Below are 17,964 nucleotides of genomic sequence, written 5' to 3' on the forward strand. Positions count from 1 at the left end.
GTTTTCTAGCTTCTGAATCCATGTTTTGTTTTTATTTATTTCCTTGAATGCTCGCTTTGTGCTTCTAAATTTATTGAGATTGTAGGTTATTATTTTCTTTCTGTATGATCTGTAGTCATTTCTAATTGATTTGTGAGTGTCCTTGTATAGCTTGCTCAGTTGCCTCCTCATAGCTTTGTCCTTATTCTTTGTATTTATTAATTCTGTTCTCTTGTTTATTAATGAAATGGTTGTGTCACTGAATATATTTTGTTTTTTCTTCTTAATGGTATTATTTGTTTTTAATGAACTGTATATTATGGCTTCCTCTAATATATTGTAATAAGTTTGTGCATTTGTAATTCCTTCTAGGCAATTGTTAATGTTACTTTGTAGGCATTGAATGTAATTATTTATTTCTTCATCTGTTTGAGGGGTCTTAGGTACTGTTTTGAAGTGTTTCCGGTTTTTTTGTGAGATACTCAAAGTTACTGTCACTCGCAGGAGTCTATGGTCAGATGGGAATTTTATTTTGTTTATTATCTCAAAGTTTGTTATCAATCTTGGGGTATTTGTTAATATAAAGTCTATTTCATTTTTGGTGTTAAAATCAGGTGACCGCCATGTCCATTTTCTGTTGGGTTTTTTCCTGAAATATGTGTTGATTATAGACAATTTGTATTCATAAGCATATTCTATTAGCCTTTCTCCTCTTTCATTTCTATTACCAATACCATACTTGCCCATAATGAGACTTTCTTTGTCTGTTGGTTTACCTATTTTGGCATTAAAGTCACCAAGCACCAGCACTCTATCATCAGCGAGTGAGTGTGCCTTTTTAAGATCAGTATAGAATTTCTGCAAATCTGATTCGCTCGCTTTTTCTGTTGGTGCATATACCTGTATTATTGACATATCTAATTTTCCAAATTTCAATTGCAATAATGCAATTCTTTCAGAAATACCAGTGAAATTGATTATTTTATCTTTTAATGTTTTTCTTATTAAGAATCCCACACCAAACATACCTTTAGTTTGACCGATGTAGCAGAAAATGTAGTCATCATGTTCTTCTATGCTGCATCCGAGTCGTCTTACTTCTGCAAGTCCCAAAATGTCACAATTGATAGTTTCAAGTGCATGGGTAAGTTCCAAAAATCTTTCTGGAGATGAAAGGGATCGCACATTGAAAGTGCCTACTTTTATATTTGCTTTGTGTTTAAGACTCTGTTGGTTATTGTGTTGATTATTGTGTTTGACTTGAGATGGAGGGTGGTGGTCTAATTCCCCACGATGACCAGTCGGATTGGGGAATGTAGGTTTTGTAGTTATTGTTTTTGACTTACTTTGATTGTTCATACGGTGGCTGATGGCATTGTCCTATTTGTTCATTGGAGTAGTTGCTGGGTGTGATGATAGTGAGCTGCTTCTCGTTCTCAACACGTCGAACGCGTTGATTCGATTTGATTTAATTATTTGCTGTTTGCTGGGTTGTTTGGGTAATGTAGGAGATGCAGATTCCTCCCTTTTCCGCTTTTCCATATTTGGATTCCCTTCTTTTACGATGAGTTTGTTGTTTTTTATATAGGCAAATTTCCCTTTTTTTCTTTCTTCTTTTAACTGGTTTAGTAATTCTTTCCTCTTCGCTAGTACGTCTTTGGAATAGTCTTCCGATAAGTATAAGTCTTTTAGATTTTTCTTCTTGGACATTATTTCGTTCTTTTTCCATGAGTTTACGAGCGATAGTAATATTGGCCTTACTTTACTTTTGTTTTCGTCTTTCTTTCCAATTCTATGTATGTAATTGATGTCCCTTTGTTCTAGTTGCACATGCAGATCTTCTCTAATTTTTAACGTAATTTTTTCAAGTAAGTCTGACGATGATTTTTCAATTTCATGCAATCCATAGATTATAATATTATTTTTTCTCTTATAGTTTTCGATGATGGCAATGTCTTCTTTTAATTTATTGTTTTCTAATTTTAATTGGGCGATTTCTGATGTGATTGGTAGGAGTTTATTTTCCATTTGTGAAATGATGTTGTCAGTCTGTTTTTCCATTTCGATTTTCATTTGATCGAGAAAAATTTGCAAATTCTCCATGGCCTACCAATGTCGAGTCGAGATCGTGTGGATGGAGCTTAACTTGCTTGGTCCGGCTGGTTGTCTGTTGTTTGTGGTAGATGTTGACCTTCACTGACCTTGATGTGTTTTGTTTTTCGCTTGTTTATATTGTGATCTTCTTTGCACTTGTTTTTCACTAAATATGTAGACTTGCCGCCGAAAATAACTTTTGTGTCGAATCTAGTTGTTAATACTTTATATTACTTGAGAATTCGTTATTCAAAGCAGAGAGAGAATTACTACGTGTTGACAGTTTGACAGCCGTCACCGAAGAGGAAAATTTCTATACGTCAGGAAAATTTATATAAGCCAGGAAAATTTATATACGTCAGGAAAAATTTCTATAAGGTGGAAAAGGATAGGTTAGGTTAGGTTAGGTTAGGTTAGGTTAGGTTAGGTTAGGTTAGTTTAGGTTAGGAAAATTTTTCTAAGTCCGGAAAATTTCCATACGCCAGGAAAATTTCTATACGTTGGGAAAATTTATACAGATGAGGAAAATTCGTATAAGTCAGGAAAATTTTTCTAAGTCCGGAAACTTTCCATACGCCAGGAAAATTTCTATACGCCAGGAAAATTTCTATATGTCGGGAAAATTTATACAGATGAGGAAAATTCGTATAAGTCAGGAAAATTTTTCTAAGTCCGGAAAATTTCCATACGCCAGGAAAATTTCTATACGTCAGGAAAAAATTCAGGTGGAAAAGGATAGGTTAGGTTAGGTTAGGTTAGGTTAGGTTAGGTTAGGTTAGGTTAGGTTAGGTTAGGTTAGGTTAGGTTAGGTTAGGTTAGGTTAGGTTAGGTTAGGTTAGGTTAGGTTAGGTTAGGTTAGGTTAGGTTAGGAAAATTTTTCTAAGTCCGGAAAATTTCCATACGCCAGGAAAATTTCTATACGTCAGGAAAATTTATATAAGCCAGGAAAATTTCTATACGTCAGGAAAAATTTCTATAAGGTGGAAAAGGATAGGTTAGGTTAGGTTAGGTTAGGTTAGGTTAGGTTAGGAAAATTTTTCCAAGTCCGGAAAATTTCCATACGCCAGGAAAATTTCTATACGTCAGGAAAATTTATATAAGCCAGGAAAATTTCTATACGTCAGGAAAAATGTCTATAAGGCGGAAAAGGATAGGTTAGATTAGGTTAGGTTAGGTTAGGAAAATTTTTCTAAGTCCGGAAAATTTCCATACGCCAGGAAAATTTCTATACGTCAGGAAAATTTATATAAGCCAGGAAAATTTATATACGTCAGGAAAAATTTCAGGTGGAAAAGGATAGGTTAGGTTAGGTTAGGTTAGGAAAATTTTTCTAAGTCCGGAAAATTTCCATACGCCAGGAAAATTTCTATACGTCAGGAAAATACTACTGATTACAATGAAATTTAGCACACATATAGAAGCTAACTTGGATTAACACATAGGGTAGTTTTTATCCCGGAAATCCCGCGGGAACGGGAACTATGCGGGTTTTCCTTTGAAATTCCTTTCCGCGGGCGGAAATCTAGTACAAAATATTAATTTACTAAAACTATTGCAAAACACAAAACTATATAAATATAACAGAAAATCTGTCCGTGTGTGCTATTTTCCCTATATAAATTTGTATAATTAAAACTAGAGAACCGATTTTAATGCGGTTTATTTCAATAGATAGACTGCATCTCGAGGAAGCTTTTAGTAAGTATATATAATTTGTTAAGTTCTGAACAATGCAGGCACAGCCGCGGGCGATAGCTAATTAATCTACCACTTATTTGTTAAACAGTTATTTGGTATAATAATTTTATTGTTATTTTGTTAGGAACAATCTCACATAAGGTCTTCCCGACGCTGGTAAAACTTTATTAACATCTAGGTATACTAATATTATAAAGCTGAAGAGTTTGTTTATTTGTTTGAGCGCGCTAATGTCAGGAACTACTTTTCCGATTTCAAAAATTCTTTCGGTGTTAGATAGCCATATTTATCGAGGAAGGCTATAGGGTATAATTTATCATCACGCTAAGACCAACAGGAGCGGAGCAATGCGGGTGAAACCGCGGAGTGCAGCTAGTAATAAATATTATAACATTATAATACCTATACAGTTTACACCCACGTTATTGATGTTTTCTTGAATTTATTATTATCAGTGAAAACTGATAAGTTCCACACGTGTATAACCCACGTTTATTTCTCGCTTTCGTAAGATTATAATTCTAATCTCTTTGATCGTAATTATAACTCCTATCGGGCTATCAACGTTCAGAAATTGTCATAAGCGAAGCACGCCTCATAAGCGAAGCGTTGAGGTGGGTACTACTGTCACTTCGCGCAAAACATCTGATTTTTCAAACTTAAAATGTCTTTATGTATCATATATTGCACTTGTAAGATAATACATACACACGCATATTAAGAAAAAACACTATTTTTAACATTCATGATATTTTTGATGTCATTTTTGTTATTTAAACTAGTTAAAAAACAGTTTAAAAAAGTTCTGTCTTGGACGTCCGTGTGTCTGTATGTGCGGAGGATTTTCTTGTTAACACGATAGCGACCGAAATACTTTACTAATCGAGTCTTTTTTTTTTCTCTTAGGCTTGAGTATGCTCAGGAATAGAACCCTTTCATTTTTCAGGGTCTGATTCGATGTGGTTTAATTGTTATTAAATAAACAAAAATAATAATTAATAAATAATTATTAAAAAAAAATTATGAGGCGTGCTCTTTTGGATTTTCCAAATTATTTTAACCTCTACAGATTCTGTTATGTATAGGCATAATTCATTAAAATTACCTTTGAAAAATTTTTAGATTATTTTTTTATAGTTTCACGTTACGTAAATTGTTAATAGCGATGGTTTCAAGATGGTTTCTATTACATAATATTTAACTTTCGAATTCATCATTTATATCATTAAAACTCTGTACCTAGGAGGTACCTGTTCACTCTACAATTGAATACTAATTGAATACTAGACTGTACTCACCGGAAAACAAAGGTTTACCAAGCATGTGCCAGTCCCTTGCGGTTCAAAGTAGAAAGTTAAAATAGTGATGTTGATACAACCAAAAGAGCAGTTGACTATAAATTAATTATCTCCATTGTTACTCCTAATGAAACATTAAAACTATTATCAACTTCTTGTATAAATAATTCTACATCGATGAATAATATAACAACACTTACTGAATTATAAAACGTTTATCACTGGAACTCCATCGTATTCAAACCTATCATTATTACAATCTGTCGACTCTGATTTAATGGACTCGATTCAATCCGTTTGAGATTCATAAAGACCTTATTGGATCCTTTGTTCTCGGGTTTGGTATCTACATTCAAGCTGTAATATTAATGCTAGATAAAACAAATCTTAGTTTTAAATCCAGATTCAGTTAAAAAAATGGCTAATGTTGCCAGGTGTAAACAGTTTTTGGTATCTAGTTACGCATCCACCCCAACCCTCTGTGGTTGAGCAATAGCCTTCCGCTGGCCTCAGCAAGACCACCGGAGAGTTCTTGCAATTTAGCATAAGCATTGCAGTTATTGAAAAACATTTGTTTCGCAATATTGTATCGATGGTACCATGTATGTAATTCTGGGCATTAACATTTGTGACTCCAAATCGTCCACTTGTTAAAGTTAAGTAATTAAATAAGTTTAATTTTAATTTTATTTTATTTCTTTTTTAAAAAAAGTCAAATCGCTCCCGCAAAGCTTAACTATCTTGTGTTAGAAAAATCAAAATATAAAACCTGATCTGGTCTTATGTTTATCATAATATTATGTTTATTTACGGATTATATAAATTGCTCAATAATTCATGTGTTATAAATAAAAGGGTTCGTAAATATACTTATAGGTAGATATTACTTTTCAAAAAATTGTTAATAGCAGTAAAAGGAAAACATGGCTACTCTACATTTATTTAAAATGAAATAATCTTCCCAGTTTTGTTTTTGTTTAGCTAAAAGTGAAAACACATTCAGTATGTTATAATAAAAAAACATTTTCATTTATAAACTAGGTTTTAGCAAACAAAAAAATGACGTATGACTGAGGCATTTCTATACAATAAAACATTAACAACTTTATGTGTTTCCCACAAACATTGACTTAACGAATACCTTTTTCGAAGGAAGGATAATGTTTATATAGGCCGTATTACGTTTATTCAAATTACCCTTTTATCTCATGTATAAGCTAACACTACTAAAAGGGTCGTATTTTCACCTATCTAACAACTATAGAGACAGTATTGCTGACGTTTACACCTGTTAAAAAAAAATATATATTTTTTTTTAACAGGTGTAAACGTCAGCAATACTGTAATGTAGCAATACTGAGATACAAATGGATATCCATTTGTATCTCTAAGCACTTTTAAATAATTGTATGTAATCTGTTTACGTAATCAATTTGTTGATAAATGTCAACAAATTGATTACGTATGCATAAATAAAAGGCCTGAAGTATTTCATACATTTTGTATTTTATATAAACATATTTTCAAAAATAATATTGTTGAAATATAAATTAACATAGGCTTTAGGAATTGTGCACGACAAACCGTAAAGTACCTAATTTATTGTAAATATAACGTTTAGAATCCTGAAGGCTTACGCCTGAAGGCTTATAAAATAATTAGTATGAAAATTAATACGTATTCGTTCTAGTTATATTGAAAAGTTTATGTTTTGTAAAGCAAACTATCTAACTAGTCTAGTAGAGTAAAATAAGTGTTCAGTATAAAATCCTGAAGGCTTATGCCTGAAGGATTATCTGTATAGTAAAGTATAAGGAACAGTTCGTACGTAAAGTCATTTGTGTTCACTATTGCATAAAGATTTATGAAGGCTTATGCCTGAAAGGTTATTATTGTGTTAAAAATGTTTAGTAGAATAGTAAATGTTTATATTTTGTTTTAATATTGTAGATGTTTAATTGTAGATGTTTAATTGTAGATTGAAAATGTTTTATGATATTAGTGAATATTTATGTCTTTCGTGTATTATGTGAATTAGTGAATGTTTATGTCTTTCTTTATGTTTTATGAATATTTTAATTGTTTAAAGTGTGATATTAGGATTTAATTGTGTATTTCGTCATGCGACAGCGTCACGTCCGCGACTGAGCGCACACGCCGTCCCCGCAGTATATTTATACACCTGAAGCGGGGGACGGGGTAGTATAAAAGAAAATTTGTAAAGAATTGTGCGCGCAGTCTAAACGGGGCGCTGGCGGAGTATGTTATAGATGTAATATTAGAATAATATGTTATAATGATTGTAATAAAAACAATAAAACTGTAAAACAATGTAAAAATAAAGGATTGAGAAATAAAGAGTGAGGTAAGGGGCGTGGCTAGCCGGAGTGGAGGGGATAACGCGTAAAGTATAAATATGGACGCAAAACCGGTTGCGTCACGGCATTCCAGTTCCACCCGCGCTTCAGAAAAGCAAGAAGAATAACTCCGCTCCGGCTCGGCACCCTGGCCCTCTACGTATGAAGAAATAATTGTTTGTATTATTTACAAACCCCCACACCACTACAGTCCACTAAAAGAGGGCCTTCAGCCGACATTAACATTGGTCAGCTTCGAGCCGGATAAGAAGAAAAATGAACACGAGAAGCCGGAGCGGAAGAGGAACAACACCATCAGCATCAGAAGCGACCGCCACCGCCACAGGAACGTCGTCTACGAATACGTCGGGAGAAACGAGCTACACTACGGGGACATCGGAGACCTGCACGACCGCGACGAGAACGACGAGGACAGAGGAGAAGAGCAGCTCGACGCCAGCTACGCCGAGCACCGTGCCCGTCGACAAGTTGCAGCCAGCACCGTCACCCGTCGTGGGATACACAAACGCCGCTTTCGCGGCGCCAGCCGACAACACCGACGCGCCGACGACCGCCGCCTCCGCGGCGCCGACGAGCAACGTACACCTGAATACAAACGCCGCTCTCGCGGCGCCATCGAACGTCGCCGCCGGGTCGCCAGCACGCCGCTCGAAGACGCTCCGCCAGGCATCAGAGGTGCGGTCGCGGCGCTCCGTAGCCTCCCGCAAGAGACTCCTCGCGGAGTTGGAGGTGAAAGAGCGCCTAGCCGAACTGAAGCTGGAACAAGCGAAGGCCGCAGCAGAACTGGAAAAGGCGCGGCTGGAAAGAATACGCGCTGAAGAAGAATCAACAACGGAAGAGGAAGAAGAGGACTACGAACCGGAACGACGGGTCGAGTCGTGGTTGGAGCAACATTTAAGCCAGCCACTGCCACCCGCCGCCAACCCGACTCGCCAGCTCTCACCGCCACGCTACACAGCGAAGAACGCCGACAACAAGGAAGATCGAGGATGGGGGGCCCGCCAGGAACAGGACGACGGGCCACGGGAACCGGAGAAATACCCGCCCACGCGGTCACCAGAAGTTGCGGCAATTGTAACCGCCTTCAATGAAGTCGCAAGAAGCCAAAGGAAAACAATAAGATACGGCGGTGAACTACCAACGTTCACCGGCTCCAGTCACGAGTGGCTATCATTCAAGGCATCGTATGAAGAAACTGAAGAAGGATTCACCGACGGGGAAAACGTCGCACGATTGAGAAAGGCGCTGAAAGGAGCAGCCCTAGAAGCCGTCACCGCCCTACTCATATCGCACACCGGACCCGAGAAAATCATTGAAGCCCTGCAGAGGAGGTTCGGCCGCCCAGACGCGCTGGTTCTGGGCGAAATGGAAAAAATCAAGTCGCTGCCGCGAGTAACGGACAACCCGCGGGACATCTGCATATTCGCAAATAAAATAGCGAATATCGTCGCCACCGTCGAAGTTTTAAGAAAACAAGAATACCTGCACAGCCCGGAAATGCTGCGGCAGGTACTGGAAAAGCTGACGCCGATCATGAAGAATAAATGGTACGACTTCGCTGCCGACGAATGCGACAAGACACCGCTACTGAAAAAGCTCGCAGAATTCCTGAATAAAGAAGCAGACAAGTGCTCCAGCTACGCTCCATTAGATACAGAAACAAGGAAAAGGACGGAGCGAGCCTACGCAACGAACGACGCGAGCGAGCGAGAAACAAGATGCCCGATGTGCGAGCGAGAGCACAAACTCGTCGAGTGTCGACAATTTACGAACAGCGACGTAAATACACGATGGGAAATAGCGAAGAAATATCGAGTGTGCTTCCGCTGTCTTCGAAGCAAACATCAACGAGCAACATGCCGCGCTCGTCCTTGCGGCCTCAACGGGTGCACCATGAAGCACCACAAGATGCTCCACCATACCAAGACAGCGGAAAAGAAAATTGAAGAGACAGCGCAACCGCAAGCCAGTGAAGAGAAAGTCCTAGTATCAGCGATTAACATCAACAGCGCCACGTCGGAGCAACCTACGCGCCGCCGCGCGTATCTGAAGATCGCTCCCATCACCATCATGGGACCGAAAGGAAAATGCGACACGTACGCGCTGCTCGACGAAGGAAGCACGGTGACCATCATTGAAACGGCGCTTGCAGAGCAGCTGGGTCTCGACGGGCCACGCGAGTCCATCACAATTCAAGGCGTGAATGGGCACGAGAATGAGCACGAATACAGCAAGAGAGTGAAGGCACGAGTACGAGGACGACATGAAGAAAAAGAATACGCATTAGACAACGCCCGCACCGTGCACCAGCTCCACGCATTCACGCAGTCCATCCGCGAGAGTGACATCGCCCGCTGCAACCATCTGCACGACCTGCAAGAGGACCTACTGTATGAAAATGCGACACCGAAGCTGCTGATAGGGCAAGACAACTGGGAGCTCATTATAACGCGAAAACTACGGCACGGCAAGAGGAATCAGCCCGTCGCTTCGAAGACATTATTAGGATGGGTCCTGCACGGCTGCCGCTCCTCGAACAAGCACCCAGTTTTGTTCTGTTCTCATCTCTCGGAAGCGGAGAAGTCACCTGACACACTCGAAAATATGATGAAGAAATACTTCGAATTAGAATCCATCGGCATCGAACCCAAAAGACAGCGCAGCGACCCGGAGCAGCAGGCACTCAACATATTGGAAAAGAAAAGTCAACGCCTGCCGTCCGGCCGATATGAAACCGGACTCCTATGGAGAGACGAGTCCGCAGATACACCGAACAACTACGGCGACACATTGAAAAGATTGAAGACATTAGAAAAGAAATTGGACAAAGACGGAGAGCTGAAAAAACAATATGAAGAAAGAATAGAAAATCTACTCTCGTCCGGCTACGCAGAGAGGGCGCAGACTCCGCCCACCGGCGGGAGAGTGTGGTACCTCCCGCACTTTCCAGTGATTAACCCGGACAAAGCGAAGATTCGTCTGGTGCACGACGCGGCCGCTAAGTCACACGGCCGCTCTCTCAACGACATGCTGCTGCCCGGGCCCGACCTGCTACAATCTCTGCCTGCCGTCATCATGAAGTTCCGTCAACATCCAATCGCCGTGTCCGCCGACATCAAGGAAATGTTCATGCAGATAAAAATCATTGAAGAAGACCGTGACGCGCTACGCTTCCTCTGGCGTGGCGACCGACGCGACGACGGGCCGCCCGATGAATATCGTATGACATCGCTCATCTTCGGCGCCTCTTCATCACCGTGCACCGCACTCTACATCAAGAATAGAAACGCGCAAGAACACGCGAACGAGAGTCCGGCAGCCGCACGCGCGATTCAAGAGAACCATTATATGGACGACTATATACATAGCTACGCGTCCGAAGATGAAGCAAGAGAGATAACGGCGCACGTCGATCGCATACATCGATACGCCGGCTTCGAGCTGCGTGGGTGGGCATCGAACAATGAAAACGCGATAAGAAGTTTTACGAACACCGGGGCGACCACCGTCGAGATCGGCGGGAGCGAGACAGAGCGAACATTGGGACTACTCTGGCATGTGAAGCAAGACTACATCGGTTTTCGCGTAAACACAAAACGTGTACCACAGGAAATAATCGAAAATAAGCGAACACCTACGAAGAGAGAAGCCCTCAGTCTCATCATGTCGGTCTTCGACCCACTCGGCCTCATCGCGCCCATCCTCACACCGGCGAAAAGAATAATGCAAGATACGTGGAAGTACAACACCGGCTGGGACGACCCCATCCCCGGCGCGCTACAACATCGCTGGGAAAACTGGGTGGCGAATATTCAGCATCTCGACGCGCTCCGCATCCCACGCTGCTATGACTACGAACCCGCGGCTGAGAGAGAGATACACACATTCGTGGACGCCAGCGAAGAAGCATACGCAGCAGTCGTGTACATAAGAGCGACGCGCGCCGACGGATCGATAAACATCGCGATCGCCGCCGCGAAAAGCAGGGTCACGCCCACGAAACCGATATCGATCCCACGTCTAGAGCTGCAAGCCGCCCTGCTCGGAGCACGCCTCACACGAACAGTCGAGGAGGGTCACGACTTCGCCTTCAAAAGAAAAGTGTATTGGAGCGACTCAAGAACAGCACTTGCATGGATACGCAGCGAGCCACGTACATATAAAACATTCGTGGCGCACCGGCTAGCCGAAATAGAAGACCTCACGAAAAAGGATGAATGGCGCTGGGTCCCTACGGCGCACAATACGGCGGACGACGCTACACGCAACACCCCCGCAGACTTCGACCCGCAACACCGTTGGTTCACCGGTCCAGACTTCCTCCGCTATGAAGAATGCGACTGGCCGGTTGAAAAGAGAGAAAACATCATCATCGACACGGGCGAAGAGAAAGAAAAATGCGGCGCGCTGAACACGTCGGACCCCGCCCCCGCATTCATCGACATCGAGCGCTTCTCACAATGGACACGGCTAGTGCGCACAACGGCCCGCGTACTGCAATTCATCGAACTCTGTCGTCGCCCCAAACAACTCGTCAATGCAACACGTCGAAAACGTACAAGAAAAAACGAAGAAAAAGACGCGACGTGGAAAAGAAATGTGAAAAAGAACAATGAAAAAATCGTCTCGCGTCCGAACAATGAAGAAAGAAAATATAGAATATTGAGTGCGCGCCACCTACGCGCCGCGGAAAACGTACTTGTGAAACTAGCACAACAAGCAACGTACGGGAAAGAGATAGCGACACTACAGCGAGGACACCCGCTCACTGAAAAATATCAAGGTCCGCTAGCGGGATTAAGTGTCGCCTTAGACAAAAACGGAATACTGAAACTACGAGGAAGAGTGAATGAAGCCAGCGCGATCGAGGCAGAGGCCGCAAACCCGACAGTGCTCGACGGAAAACACAAGTATACGCAGCTCTATATACAACACGTACATGAAAAACTGCATCACGGCGGCGTCGAAATTGTAGTAAACGAACTAAGACAAAGACTGTGGATAACAAGAATACGACCCGCGACAAAGGAGGTGTTAAAGAGCTGCCCGCGCTGCCGCCTGCTGCGCGCGAAGCCCGCGCGCCCATCGACCGGCAACCTGCCCGCCGCACGCCTCGCGCATCACGCGCGCCCATTCACATTCACCGGACTCGACTACTTCGGCCCGCAAGAGGTAACCGTCGGCCGCCATCGAGAGAAGCGCTACGTGGCCCTCTTCACGTGCTTAACATCGCGTGCCATACATCTGGAGGTCGTCGTGTCACTCAGCACCGATTCAGCAATCAACGCACTGCGCCGCTTCATAGCGCGGCGCGGCTGCCCGGCCGAGATATGGAGTGACAACGCAACGTGCTTCCGCGCGGCCAACAGAGAGCTCACGGACGCGTGGGCCGCACTTGAAGAAGAAGCAGCAGCGCGCCGCATCAGCTGGCGCTTCCTTCCGCCGGCCGCCCCATTCATGGCCGGCGCGTGGGAGCGCATGGTACGCACCGTGAAAGAAGCCCTACGCCACACGCTTCACGAGCAGCGCCCGAGTGACGAGACGCTCGCCACACTCCTCGCCGAAGTAGAAGCCACCGTAAACTCACGCCCACTCACTCATGTGGCCGTGACACCCGACGTGCCGCCCGCCATCACACCGAATATGATCCTGCTGGGCTCCAACTGCTACGTGCCGCCACCCTGCACCATCGAGGAAGACCAAACAACAGCGCGCACACACTGGAAGCGCGCGCAGCAGCTCGCCGACACCTTCTGGCGACGCTGGGTGCGAGAGTACCTGCCCGTACTCCAACAGCGGCGGGAGCCCCACGCAAGCGGCGCGGCCCCCAAGATCGGCGACCTGGTCATCGTGTGCGACTCCAATCAACCAAGGAACACGTGGCCCCGAGGACGAGTCGTCGCTACGTATCCCGGCAAGGACGGCGAGGTACGAGTGGTCGACGTGGAGACCAGCGGCGGCAGAATCCTCCGGCGGCCCACCAAGAAGATCGTCGTGCTACCAGTTCAAATCGCAGAGTGCGACGGCGGGAGAAATGTGCACGACAAACCGTAAAGTACCTAATTTATTGTAAATATAACGTTTAGAATCCTGAAGGCTTACGCCTGAAGGCTTATAAAATAATTAGTATGAAAATTAATACGTATTCGTTCTAGTTATATTGAAAAGTTTATGTTTTGTAAAGCAAACTATCTAACTAGTCTAGTAGAGTAAAATAAGTGTTCAGTATAAAATCCTGAAGGCTTATGCCTGAAGGATTATCTGTATAGTAAAGTATAAGGAACAGTTCGTACGTAAAGTCATTTGTGTTCACTATTGCATAAAGATTTATGAAGGCTTATGCCTGAAAGGTTATTATTGTGTTAAAAATGTTTAGTAGAATAGTAAATGTTTATATTTTGTTTTAATATTGTAGATGTTTAATTGTAGATGTTTAATTGTAGATTGAAAATGTTTTATGATATTAGTGAATATTTATGTCTTTCGTGTATTATGTGAATTAGTGAATGTTTATGTCTTTCTTTATGTTTTATGAATATTTTAATTGTTTAAAGTGTGATATTAGGATTTAATTGTGTATTTCGTCATGCGACAGCGTCACGTCCGCGACTGAGCGCACACGCCGTCCCCGCAGTATATTTATACACCTGAAGCGGGGGACGGGGTAGTATAAAAGAAAATTTGTAAAGAATTGTGCGCGCAGTCTAAACGGGGCGCTGGCGGAGTATGTTATAGATGTAATATTAGAATAATATGTTATAATGATTGTAATAAAAACAATAAAACTGTAAAACAATGTAAAAATAAAGGATTGAGAAATAAAGAGTGAGGTAAGGGGCGTGGCTAGCCGGAGTGGAGGGGATAACGCGTAAAGTATAAATATGGACGCAAAACCGGTTGCGTCACGGCATTCCAGTTCCACCCGCGCTTCAGAAAAGCAAGAAGAATAACTCCGCTCCGGCTCGGCACCCTGGCCCTCTACGTATGAAGAAATAATTGTTTGTATTATTTACAAACCCCCACACCACTACAGTCCACTAAAAGAGGGCCTTCAGCCGACATTAACAGGAATCAGTCGCCAATTTTCCTTTAGAACTAACGTCTAATTAGATAAAATAATTTGATAAAATTAATGTCCTAAGAAAATGTAAATGCTCTTCATTTCCTTTTTACGTAGACTTTATTATAATTTGGCAATTAAGGGAATAAATGCCACTACAAAAGTCTCCAATGTTCTAAGATTTATATAAAAATTACCATTATAGTCCAGTCTGTGGGGAAATGTAAAAGCCTCTGCTCTACAAAAGGTGGCGTAGAAAATGTTTTGAAACAATATTGTTTAGGTATGAAAGGTTAATTAAAATCCAAGTTTTCGACCTTGACGGACCCAGGCGCTAGCCGCCATCTTGAATTAAAGGTGCTAAAATTAGGTATATTTTAAATAACTTCTCAATTGTTTACTAAATCACAAAAGTGTCTATGAGGGGTTCAAAGAAGACAAAATTACCTACATTTTTTTCATACATGATTATTCTGTAAGTCTTAAAGGTAAAAAGTTACAAGCGACGGAAATAATAATATTTACAGAAATCATATAATTTTAATTTTGTTTAAAAATTGTGCAGCAATCTTTTTTTATTCTTTTTGATGGCCCGGGCTGGTTAATGGTGGCTTCTTCATTATCGTCGCTGAAATTTTCTGTTTCATTGTCTGTATTTTTAGTTTCCAACCATGAAATTTCGTCGATTAAATTTACTTTTTATTGATAACTTTACGAATCGTTCATATCGGATATCTTCTAAGGATTCCTTATCCATGTCCCCTCCGTAAAAAGTTACTAGAAAGCGTGCTCCAGCGTCTTCGATTTCTTCTGGTCATGATGACGAAATTTCATGGTTGGAAACTAAAAATACAGACAATGAAACAGAAAATTTCAGCGACGATAATGAAGAAGCCACCATTAACCAGCCCGGGCCATCAAAGAGAATTAAAAAAATGATAGCTGTACTAATTTTTAAACAAAATTAAAATTATATGATTTCTGTAAATATTATTATTTCCGTCGCTTGTAACTTTTTACCTTTAAGACTTACAGAATAATCATGTATGAAAAAAATGTAGGTAATTTTGTCTTCTTTGAACCCCTCATAGACACTTTTGTGATTTAGTAAACAATTGAGAAGTTATTTAAAATATACCTAATTTTAGCACCTTTAATTCAAGATGGCGGCTAGCGCCTGGGTCCGTCAAGGTCGAAAACTTGGATTTTGATTAACCTTTCATACCTAAACAATATCGTTTCAAAACATTTTCTACGCCACCTTTTGTAGAGCATAAATACCTACAGACTGGATTATTAGTTCTATGTAATTTTTTTAAATACTTTTAATTTTGAAATAATAGTTTTTTTATACATTTTCTTTTCAAAATCTTTGAAATTAATATTGATAGAATTACATTATTGAAATGACCTTGATAAATTAATGTAATTTATAAAATGACATTAATGGAAAGAACTTCTTTTAGTACCATTTTTGCTCAATTTGTATACTTTATAATGTATATGATTAAAATTACAAAAGTTTTCAATTGGTATCCAGAAAGTATGTGATATAATTATTATGCACATATTATAAGGATAAGACTGAGCAGAAGGAAAATATATGCAGATTTATAATCGTTTGAAATAAATAAAAAAATAGTAACTAATGGCGATTAAACCAATAATAAATTGTACCAATTTTTATATCAATTTCACGCCTAAAATCCTATCCTATACGCTATAGCGATCCGCGGGCAAGGCGATTCACACCCTGCCCACCGATATAAAACCTTTTTATTTTAATAACAAAAAGATTAAGCGGTTTACCTACTGTTAACCTGAGCCCAAACAAACACTGGCATTTGTATTAATAACTACAACGTGCCTTGTTTTGTTTTGGTAGGGATCCAGGGGAAATTATTGACCGAGGCAGAACGGAACAAAAATAAAATGTACGGAACACAGGATCACGTATGTAACACAGAAATAAAAACTTATGCATGTGAGGAATTTTTAAGAGGGGTTACGAAATTGCTTAATCGTCATTTTACTTCAAAAACAGAGCTTATCAATTTGACTGTCTTATAGAGCTTTCAAAGAGAAATGATTCTGATAATTTTTGTTTTCTTTGAAAGCTATCTGCAAAGTGGTCCCATTTAAATTTGGATTACTTCTGACAAATTGAAGTTGGTTTTAAGTTATTTGTTAAAATAATTACTTACATAATATACTATTTAATATATTAAATCAATATGACGAGAAACATGGCAGAATTTCTTACGTCTAGGAACGTATTCCATTAGTAATTGTACGTGGTATGAAGTCGCGTTATTTCATCTGATAGGTAGATTGATATTAATTACATTTCTAAGTACATAATTACACCTGTACCTTTGAATAACGTGAGAACATAACTAAAAATATAGGTCCTTCATTTCACGTTATATTCGTCGAATAAGCATTAAATTACCCACCTACTTGAAATTTGTTTTAAATATATTATAGCTTCGCGAAGCCTTTTCCGCGAAGCAACTTGGTCTATGTGGAAGTTCCTCGGCCTGGGAAAGCTCGTGCACCGATTTTTCGGCCGAGGCCAACATTTTTCTTTCATGGTGTGTTTGAAATTAAGAAATAAACAAATTTTAAACAGTCTAGTCACTACATAGTATATAGCACTGCTCTCCGCTGTCTGTGTGTATCTTTCTTTTGAATTACGTAACAGATTTTGATGCGGTTTTTTTAATAGATAGATGATGATTTGATATAAAAAATTAGGTTTTAGACCAAGCGGGCAAATCGGTGGACGTAAATCTAGTTATGAATATATTGTGTTGAGTTTGATAATAATAAAACAATAGCGTACTACCAATACAACGTATAAGTATATTTCCAACTTGAGTGGGAAATGGATCAACGGAAAGGTAAAACGAATCAATTACCTTTCATAAACTTTCAATAAATTCTATTACAGCCGGAGAAAACAAAGGATTTGAGGAATTCGATACAGAATAAATGACCCATCTTATCTTATAATATCTTAATATACATATATAAATCTCGTGTCACAATATTTGTCCTCAATGGACTCCTAAACCACTTAACCGATTATAATAAAATTCGCACACCATGTGCAGTTCGATTCAACTTGAGAGATAGGATAGTTTAAACATGTAGGTACCACGGGCGAAGCCGGGGCGGACCGCTAGTAATATATATATTATAAATCTCGTGACACAATGTTCGTCCTCAATGGACTCCTAAACCACCTAACCGATTATAATAAAATTCGCACACCATGTGTAGTTCGATCCAACTTGAGAGATAGGATAGTTTAAACATGTAGGTACCACGGGCGAAGCCGGGGCAGACCACTAGTCTTATATATAAAATTCTCGTGTCACAATGTTAGTCTGCATACTCCTCCGAAACGGGTGGACCGATTCTCATGAAATTTTCTGTGCATATCGGGTAAGTC

General features: G+C 40.5%; 2 protein-coding genes across 2 annotated transcripts; one reads left to right on the forward strand and one right to left on the reverse strand.

Moving 5' to 3' along the window:
- Positions 1 to 418: 418 nt before the first annotated feature.
- Positions 419 to 2,364, reverse strand: LOC149482885 (uncharacterized). Its single transcript, XM_089703686.1, has 2 exons — positions 1,008 to 2,364; positions 419 to 628 (listed from the first exon to the last, which is right to left on the reverse strand). The coding sequence occupies exons 1-2, from the start codon at positions 1,336 to 1,338 to the stop codon at positions 567 to 569; spliced, it is 393 nt and encodes a 130-aa protein (XP_089559812.1). The 5' UTR covers positions 1,339 to 2,364; the 3' UTR covers positions 419 to 566.
- A 5,338-nt stretch (positions 2,365 to 7,702) lies between these two features.
- LOC149482886 (uncharacterized) lies at positions 7,703 to 13,501 on the forward strand. Its single transcript, XM_089703603.1, has one exon. It carries the CDS (start codon positions 7,703 to 7,705, stop codon positions 13,499 to 13,501), a length of 5,799 nt encoding a protein of 1,932 aa, XP_089559729.1.
- Positions 13,502 to 17,964: the final 4,463 nt, after the last annotated feature.

The sequence above is a fragment of the Colias philodice genome, chromosome 14, assembly GCF_061535455.1.
Source record: "Colias philodice isolate Cphi_HAF_F1 chromosome 14, ilColPhil1 Martin Lab GWU primary, whole genome shotgun sequence".
Lineage (NCBI taxonomy): Eukaryota > Metazoa > Arthropoda > Insecta > Lepidoptera > Pieridae > Colias > Colias philodice.

What these genes read in the sequence shown, in the direction of transcription:
- LOC149482885 (XM_089703686.1), bottom strand. Translation starts at nt 1,338, where the DNA reads ATGAACAATCAAAGTAAGTCAAAAACAATAACTACAAAACCTACATTC. An exon ending in CTACATCGGTCAAACTAAAG is followed by an intron (nt 629 to 1,007) that starts GTATGTTTGGTG and finishes CACATATTTCAG; the next exon opens with GAAAAAACCCAACAGAAAAT.
- LOC149482886 (XM_089703603.1), top strand. Translation starts at nt 7,703, where the DNA reads ATGAACACGAGAAGCCGGAGCGGAAGAGGAACAACACCATCAGCATCA.